Genomic DNA, 9,952 nt, shown 5'->3' with positions numbered 1-9,952 from the left:
AGCAGATTACCTACAGATCCTCATGTTGATTGGTATGGGTTTACCCTTATGCCTTTCCTGGTGAAACTGCAGATGGACCAGAACCGGTTATCTTGTTTTGGAAACAAGTGCATGAAGGGTTTGTGCTGCCCCATTCATTAAAATAAATACATTTTTAGAAAAAGCTGGTGTGGGGTGGTGTTCAAGCAAAAGTAGTGACTGGAATTTATCAGTTTGAAGACAAACAAGAATTGCTGTGCTAATCTGTATTCTAATCCAATTACGTTTTTTCACGAATCTGATTAGTTCAGACCGTATGATATCGGGGTAACAGTGGCAAAATATTGGATGTATTACTCCGCGCCCTTACCGGTGTTCTGAGATGTCATTCCTGTCCTCTGCACAACTGCGCATGCATGCACAATATTGTCGGGACACGGAACTGTCAATTTATGCGACGAGACGCACAATTTGACAGAACACTGGCTGTGTGCCCTGCTAGTGGTTAGCGCTGTTAGCTGAGAGCGAGAGAAAGTCACGTACCACCTCCGAAATGGGTGAATTTGAGCTACCATATGAAAGTATTATTGTGGATTCTGATACAGAATTACTGTTCCACATTTGATGGATTTTCACGTTTGATGGATTACTTCACGCACTGACCGCTGCTGGAGCGACGCTGCCTCACGATAAGCCTCGCCGAGCAAATTACCTACAGAAAAATAAACCGTGCAAACGATGGAATCAAGTTAGAATGGGAATAATCCCCTTGTGTCTGATGATTTGTGGACGTTCATACTGTTACACGGTCGCAAATAGCCTTTTAAAACTCCTTTTTAAAGCTCAATTTGCGACCGTATAACCAGCATGAACGTCCGCAAATCAGACACAACAGCGTTATTACCTAATTGTCTAGATCAATAGTAGAAATAATGAAATGTTACAATGTGAATTTAAGAAAGCAAAGAAAATAAATAAAAAGATCCTTAAGACTGTTATAGCGGGAACAGTCAGAACGGCTCTAGAGGTAACTGAAAAGGCCAATTAATATGAACAATCCATCCATGCAGTTTTCCTCTGGAAACATAATTTCACCTGGTTTCCTCCTTATTTGTATGAAATAATGATCTCGTATCTTCATCAAGAGCCAATTCAACACCAGAATTTAAGGAGTTCTTCTTCCTCTTGAAATCATTCTGGCGAGATTGGCTGAAAACTAAGTTATCCTGGCAAGGTGAGGTGATGCGCTTGTGACCAGAGGATCCTTGGTCCAAATCCCCGTCAGATGGAAAAATAAAAAAATTATTCCCGGTGTGCAGTTCAGTGCCTTGTGTGGTGGGTTCGCACGCATATGTGTGGCAGTACATATCCTGCTGGTAAACCAGCACCGGTGATCACAAATCCTCCTTGATGGAAGTAATTAAAGTTAAACACCTGAAACACTGTTCACAGCAGCCACTTCATTTGACTTTTTACAGTTACTGGTGGTCATTCTGCTCAAAACTAAAAAAACCCCACAGTCAACAGTTATCGTGGCAGCGATTCAAACACACACAGAAGACACACCGGTGCCCATGTCCCAGAGAAAATGACACAAAAGACGTATGTGAAGAACAGAAACAGGTGTGTGGAGTAAAAAACAAAAGGGCAGAGTGTTTATTGGTTCTGTCTTCACACCTGGCAGCGCATCACTCAGGACTGAGGTCACAGCGCTCGCCAGTCACATGGGTGACACGCACACACACACGCGCACGCAGAGCCAAGAACAGGGTGACTGTGAGGATCATTTAGAAATAATCATTGTCACATATGTTGATTAGAACACACATTGATGCCGTCCCTGGTGAAGAGTGAACGATACTCGCCCGGTGCAGAGTGGCCGGAGCACAGCCGGTACTCATTCCATTTCTCTATCAAATCAGACACCTGTCATAATTACACTACAGCTCCCTCTGTTGGAAGCCGTTATATCAACTATTAAACATTTTATGACCCTAAAAAAAAAAAAAAAAAAAAAATCTGAGGAAATAGACTCTGTTGAAGATGAGCTGTGCATTTGTAAACAGGGCGGCCAAATTAATGGAAACACGATGCACATCATGAACACAGTAAAGACGATTTTTCAACATGGCATCACATCTGTATTCATGTAAGACAATGTATTTTTGCCATTTCAAAAAAAAAAGTTCAAAATTAATATTGATTGGAGATACTAAATGTCACACATGCTGTGGTGGTCACGGTCATTATGGTGAAAGTGATTTGGCCTAAAAATAAAATAAATAAAAAAAATACTAAAATAACAGCAAATAAAATAACAATCCCATAGAAATTGTGTTTCCATTATTTTGACTATACGTTACACATAAACAATTTAAAACAGCAAACTGCTTACAATGAGGAAACCTCAAAATGTGCTCTACATGACAAAGGTATTCAAAACTTACAAATGCACCCCTCCTCGTCTATTGATGTGGAAAAACAGGAAGGAAAAAACAAAGAAATCAAACTGAATTACACCATTTCATATAATTTTCTCAATAACCACTACATAAGATTAACTAATAGACGGGAAGTGTGATGGGGATGATTACAGGATCTGTCACACTTCTCATGCTCCCAAAATTTGAGGCAGCAGCAGTTTATCGAGTAACCAAATTGTAAAAATGGTGCGATTCTGGCAATATTCCACTTTCTCCGATACAAATGTAAACAAACAAAAGTACGCTGTTTTAAACATACTGTCTGCTCCAGCCAACAATCACCAACCCGTTCAAACATCAGCACAGAGCTCCACCAATCAGAGTGTGTCACATCAGCTTCTGCTCTATGACGCACAAGAAGCTCTTCCTGTGCCTCGACACCGCGGTCATATCAGAACCGATTACGTTTCTGTCTGTTCTTTGAATTCAATACAACACTATCCAGTGCGGGTATGAGCTGGCCATCAGTTACACAGGCCTGCCGGCTTCTGAGCTGCTCAGCGGTGACGGCAGCGTCCAGGGACTAGCCGGCTTCCTTTGAACTGGTGTTTAAAAAAAAATGGAGGCGCAGAGGCACATGAATGTGTGTGCATTCTATGTTTGGCTTGACTGCATTTTTCACATGCGCATCCACTAACTTCTCTTCCACAGGAAAGATGCTATAAAAAAAACAAACGACACACAGTTTTACAGGCAACAAATAATCATGTGGTTTGATACCACGATTCTCTCTAATGTCAAGCTGAACTAAATAAATGGTGCACAACAAATTGCATGGCTGCATATTGTGCCTAGTGTGGAAGCATCATTGTAGTGGATGCTTTATTTAGGCCTGAACCCTGCAGGTCCACAAAAACAGCTGAAGGCTGGAACAGTGAAAGGGGAGTTGGAGGGATATCAGCTGATAGATCTGTTAACCTTTCTATTCCACTAACAGTCTAGAACACAGACTGAGCAGAGGAAAAAAACTTGTGGACAGATGGGAAGCCCACTTTGCTGATGCACAACTTTCCCCAAGGGCTGTGGAGCAGACAGAGGACTGTGACTGTGGGCTCAAGACTGTGTAAAAATACAATGTAAACAACAATGAACGGCTACAATATTCTGGGCGAAAAGTTCCCAGCACAGAATTTGATTGTGCAACAACAAACAGGATTTGTGCATTTGTGGCACACCGAAGCATTTGCGATGCTGGGTGGAAAATATCAAATCCCAACAGCTGTTACGACACCTTATTCCTCTGGAGCTCTCTGCCTTCTCTAAAGAAAACCAGAGCGACAAAGATATTGCTTTGCGCAAATCATAACCAAAGTGCTCACGGTGTGTACGCTATCCCAGTTCTGACGTGAAGTGGTTAGAGCCTAAAGGTGATCGGTGGGGGTGCCGGTCAATATAATAAGAGGAGCAAATGGAAGACTGTAAAACCCAGCTGGACATTAAATGTTGAAAAACAATCACTCAAAAAAAAGTAAAAACCAAAAAAAAAAAAAAAAAGAGGAAAAAAAACAACTTAATACTCAAATATAACAGACAAAACTACACTGACGTGCAATGAATCATCAACTACATGGTAATACTGTGAACTGCAGCATGCCTATCAAAAACAAAAACAAAATAAATATGGAACAAGACATAAAACACGTTGTGTATAGCTCCAGGTAGCTCTGAATGAGAGGATCCAACCATAAGGGGAGGAGGGATATAAAACCACGTGTTAGGATTTCTCATTGCTCTCTCCCTTGGGCTCCATCACAGTTTCAAGTCTTTAGTGTTTTATTCTGTGTGCGAGTCCACTGAAAGGAGCATGGTCCTTCCAAGCTGATGCCACTCAAACAAAATGCAGCTTTGTAAAAAGAAAGACTTTTCTCCAGAACCCTGACTACTTCTTAGTTTAGGTTCTGGGATAATCGTACCTGTGCAGGAAAAAAGAAAAAAAGGACACAATCTGTGTTATTTAAGCAAGTATTGGAACACCCACCCCGAGCAAGCCTGTTCTACAAACACACAAACATCCACAAAACCTAGCAAGGCTACGACAGAATGGGAAGGAAGGAACAACATTACAAGATCTGTATTAAAAACTAGACCCATCAGAGAGGTGGGGAAGCATTTATGCTGGGATTGATTGCGAATCAGAGCCCTTACGTTAAAGACAATGCAATCAAATACGCTTGCGTTCAAGCGTGTGATTGCATCGTGACGCAAATAATCGTGACCCAAAGCAAACTCACGTAGACAAAGAGCCAAATGTCTGTGCTGGAGGAGTCAACTGAGCTGCAATAAGAAAAAAATAAATAAATAAATAAAAGTGTTTTCAAACCTTCTGAAGTCTAGCAGACTAATCCAACGGGAGCGTGCATGTTGTGCATGAGTGACATCCCATTAATGAAAAGGCAAACATCCAGCGTCAGAGCGTGATGGGGGTGAACGGAGGGCAATTAAAAGAAGTTACCCCAGGAAAAAACAAACAAACAAAAAAAATAAATAAATAAAGGAGAAGATTGTGTGTGTCCCTCAGCACAGTCTGTGAGAAGTTAAATGACTTCGCTGAAATGCAGAACGCCCACAGAAAAAAACCAACAAAAAAAAACAAAAAATAAAGGAGCAGTGGTGCAGATCCTTGATCAGTAGTCAGAACACCGGCCACTTTCAGCCACGCAGACTCGTACACACAGGGGACTGTGATTAAGGCAGTGGTGGCAGGTGAGGCTGCGGTGAGGCCAGAGCACAATTCAGGGAACCGCTGGTCAGCCCTCGTGGCAGTGAAAGCTCCCACAACTCAAGTCATTCAATAGTCTCCTCCTCATCCCGCTGTTCTGTCCTCAGTCAGTCGTCTTCCTTTGTGTTGCTCATTCAAATGACATCAGGTTAGCAGGAACCTATTAAGAGAGACGTGTGTAAGCTCCGAGGGCACTGAGCAGTTTGTGAGTGTGCATATGTTGGTGTGGCACTGTACCGGTGGTCTATTGCTCTGGCAGGCAGCACTCAAGTGTTTGAACCACAGCAAGGCGTTCATTCTGCTCCCTGCCTGATACTTGTAGGTGTTACCTGGAAAACAGATGCTTGAAGTTTAATTTAATGTAATTTGGTGGCTGATTACGATACCAAGAGATAAATGATCCACACAATTCCATAGGACATGAATGGAAAAAAAAAAAAGTATATATACAGGACATGAACATGACAAGATCTTTCCTCACGTTCCTCATGTACAGTGGGTACAATATATTGAACATATCACCATTTTTCTCAGTAAATATATTTGTAAAGTTACTACTGACATGAAATTTTCACTAGATGTCAGTAACAACCCAATATCGATGTCCGTGAATTTAGTTTTGTGTAATAATGTGAAATAACACAGGGAAAAGTATTGAACACCTGAAGAAAGGGACGTACAAAAACGCATGGAAAGCCAAGACATCAACTGAAATCTATCACTAATTAGAAAGCAGTCCTGCCCCTTGTCAGTGCAAATTAATACCAGATGGTTCAGTCCCAAATGATAGCCTAAAAAAAGTGTCTCATTACAAAGGTGTCACACAAGAACCATGATGGGTAAAAAGCAAAGCGCTCTCTCAAGGTCTTTGCAACCTTATTATTGTAAAACATACTGATGTCACTGGTTACTCAAGGCATTGGAATTTCAGTGTCTGAATTAGGGTAATAAATGGTAAAACAGACTGATGGGGATTTTATGAGTTGTTACCATTTATTTAATTAATAATTGCCTGCTTACATGATATTCAATGTAATCAAAAGTAGTCTGAGTTGAGTTTCTGCTTCTTGTGAAATGAACTGTATCAACTATCTGTTATCTGTGTGATGTGGGAGTGAAACCAGCCACAAGACTGAAAGAATATGTGTCTTAGCTGACTTGTTAAAGGATTCTACATTTATTATTGTCTGAATTATATTCTTTTATACTTCATTTACTCATTCAATCATAATAATTATGTACCCATTCATATATGCTGCATTTAAGCTAAATGATTGCTCAGCCACAGTGATGAACTAAAGGTTGTTTCAGGACTCTGTTGACATCGAAACTTAACTGCTTACTCCCTTCTTTCGGTAAAAGAAACAAGCATGTTTCACAGGAAACCGTAACTCACAAGCAACCGTTCACCCCTCCCTTCCCCAAACACAATGTACCCTGATGCTACGTTGTATTGTTTATGATTTTTTTCTTTCCTAATAAAAGAGCAAGCACCGGGGGGCGGCAGAGAGGAGCAGGGAAAGCAAGGTTGGTCTTAGGTTTGTACGCTCTCTCCGAAGCTTCTCCCCTTTGCGCAAAGCTCACAAAAGAGATCTCTGTCTAATGTTGTCTCTTTTTATGTGATTGTGCTTTGAGAAATTGTGTTTTGCAGGATCCGATCTCAGGCACAGTTTAAGTGCCAGGTCCAGTTAGGGCAACAGACCTGACACAGACACAGACGTTGTTTGTATTGTATCCAGTTAAAGCAGATGTTTAACCCCTCATTTCAGGACTTTTGACTCTAAATGCAATTGATACATTTCTAACTTCCTGCAGGTGATTACAATATTTTATGCTACAGCATTCTCATTTCTCCCACATCCAAATTTTGACCCCATCCATCATTGCTGGTCTTATAAACCTGAGCCTTAAGTTCTCAGTCACACAGCAGTACTGAAAGCCTCTTCTAGCTGTACCACTCGGACTACACTGTGGTTTTTTTTTTTTTTTTTTAACCATCCACCCACTTCACGATCAGCTCCCACTGATCTGCAGTATTTGAACATTTTCAATATCTCTCTTTGGAAGTTAATGTCAGAATCCTGATCTTCAGTCTGCTTCAAATACTCTTTATCCTATTAATAATCACAGGTAGACAATTTGGTCTTTGCAACTGCTTCTACAAAACTGAGGATTTATCTGAGGGGTGTAAGGTGTATATGCACATACATATTAAATGCTACAACATTTCATGCCAACAATTCATAAGATGAGCTAATGTCACCAGCTAACAGGGACAGAATAGACTGGTTTCCACTGCATGAGGTGTAGACCATTTTTAGGGGATGACACCTTTGTGTGCATCTCCATCACAGGGACACCCTGAAAAATGAGAATGTAGAACCTTTATTCAGGGCCGGGAAAGCCCTTCCTACAACCTATGTAATTCCAACAGCCCTGAAGTGCCACTGGGCAGGGCTCGCTGCTGATGAATTAAACTCCAGATTGTCCACAACAATAAACCAATGGAATACTGCACCACAAGCCTAACATGAGGTTGGCTAAGAGTTTGCCTTCTTTGGCCAAATAATACCCCGTTTGACAGTCTTCTACAAGCTGGTGACTCTGACAGAACCTTTGCTAACCTTCAGAGCTGAAAATATGATTGAGTAGCACTGTGCTAATTTGGCTCACAAGATAACATGCCCAGTACATTACACCCCGAGGACCAGAGTCTGGAACCACTGCACTATGGTATCTGGGGATAAGCATTACTTGTGGTACTTACTGTTGCTACTGCAACAGTTCCAGTTTATATTATTGTAATGTTTACACAACCTGCATTCGGCACATATTGAGCACTTGCTGTTTTATACTTTTAATCGTTTTTATATGACATCTAAATAGATCCTTGTCATTTGATTGGTTTGTATGTCACGAGATATTAATCGTTTGTCCCATTTGCAATTTTGTTCCATTTACCATACAATTTGGGTTCCATACGTTTTGCATCATTGCACGCCGAGACCACCTTAACGTAAGCACACGACGTATTGCGTTTGCGTACATGTAGCAACTGAGCACTGACGGACCGCGTGGTCACACTAGCACTCTCGCAACCTTTGACACGGCGACGGCGCTTAGTTTGGTGGCAGATGGCAATTTGAACAAGCTTACTGACGGTGCTCATTTTTAACATTGCATAAATGAAAAAAACATTATTGGTATAATTACTTATCAAGAAATTATTAGCACCTGATTTATTTAGAATTAAAAAAAAATCATTTTATTTTTTATCTTACTTATTTATTCTTTAGGACTGCATTTGCTTTAGGAGCATGTCATACTTATTGTCGTAAGTGCTCCAACCACGGTATAAAGAAAAGTGAATTGAATTAGTTAACATGAGACCTTGCTGTTGTCCTTCTCTACAATCCATAACAGGGACTGTAGTTGGACAATAGCACAAACAAATGCTCTTCTCAGAAGGCGTGTTTTTACCCCTACATTTACTGCATAGCATCTGACACAAAATCATTTCCAATTGGGCAACTTGGCAGCGTGAGTGTTGCCTGAATTGTGGCTGTCCTGCTGAGAGAGTTAGAGATACAGAGCCAATTTTATGTTGCCAAAAACAGGAAAACCTATCCTATGTGGGAACATTTTGATCTTATGTCACCAAAAAAGTTAACACAAATTGTTCCCACACGTCTCTACGACCCCTGCCCTCTGCAGTTTAACTTAAATACAAACTGTGTGTATTATCCATTTTACATTTTAGCGGACAAAGGGACCTATGTTAAATATGTTCATGTTTTCAAATCAATCTATCATAAATTGAATTTTAATGTGCATGAAAAAGCTGAAATTTATGCCTGCTACAATTTTGTCATCCACCAGATGTCACCATTACATGTTTTGACACAACTCTTTACTCCATACAATAAGGGAAAAGCCAGACATGCTCCACGAGGTTTAAGCAGCCTCTCACTAGTATATAAATGTCTAAATATGACGATTAGGAATTTTACATAGTCAAGCCACCAGTAAGGATTATAGATGTGGTAAAACTATGTGATAAAGGCATAGCTGCATTTAAACTAAAACCCCACCGACCAATCTCACTTCATGTATGTTCTGAGACAACATACTGCTTCTAAATGTCCTCAATGTCAAGAAGATATCAATGTTTCAGACAGACTGTGTGCTTGGTCAAACATCTAAACTGGGAAGTGGGATATTCAGTTCATTTTCTCTCTTGTAACACATCATCAGCGGCTTCAGTCTCCCTGAATTGGACATGATGTTATCAGTATGCCACACACAGACACGTACAGACATCAACTCACATGGAAAAACTGAATTATGACTGAGGAAAAATGCTGCATGTGTTCTCTAGTATGCCCACTTAAGATGATCATGAGGAGGGCTTCCTTCCAGTTATGTTTGTGGCACATGAGAACAGTCTACACCTAAATGGGTTACGAAATTCATTCTGCCAACAAGGGTTCTCAAGTATAGAAACTCAACAGTTAGTGTGAGTGCCAGTCTTACCGTGCTCGGAGTCTGTCAGTAAGAAGACATCAGGATGCTCAGGGTCATCGGCCATCATGGCCATTAATCCCACCACACATGCGCTCTTACAGGATGTGGACTTGAACTGAGAACAGGAAAGGTTATTAGCACTCTTTTTACATTACATTAGCACTCTTTTTAATGAAAGCTGTTGTGTCTAAATTCTACTTTCCCCTCAAATGGAAACCAGAAATAACACCAGAGGTTGCGTGAATGT

At 40.7% G+C, this 9,952-nt stretch overlaps 1 protein-coding gene across 5 annotated transcripts in view; it reads right to left on the bottom strand.

The window, feature by feature from the left end:
• Positions 1–1,605: 1,605 nt before the first annotated feature.
• ralgps2 (Ral GEF with PH domain and SH3 binding motif 2) overlaps positions 1,606–9,952 on the bottom strand; it is a 286,105-nt gene continuing 277,758 nt past the window's right edge. For all 5 annotated transcript variants that reach the window (XM_034180398.1, XM_034180393.1, XM_034180396.1 and 2 more), the window contains 3 exons: positions 9,715–9,820; positions 5,419–5,510; positions 1,606–5,341 (listed from right to left, as the gene is read on the bottom strand). In XM_034180398.1, the coding sequence (XP_034036289.1) occupies positions 5,312–5,341; positions 5,419–5,510; positions 9,715–9,820 (228 nt within the window). In that variant the 3' untranslated portion in view covers positions 1,606–5,311. The remainder of the gene's footprint in view (positions 5,342–5,418; positions 5,511–9,714; positions 9,821–9,952) is intronic.

The sequence above is a fragment of the Thalassophryne amazonica genome, chromosome 10, assembly GCF_902500255.1.
Source record: "Thalassophryne amazonica chromosome 10, fThaAma1.1, whole genome shotgun sequence".
NCBI lineage: Eukaryota > Metazoa > Chordata > Actinopteri > Batrachoidiformes > Batrachoididae > Thalassophryne > Thalassophryne amazonica.
This window is presented reverse-complemented; position numbering and strand designations above follow the sequence as displayed.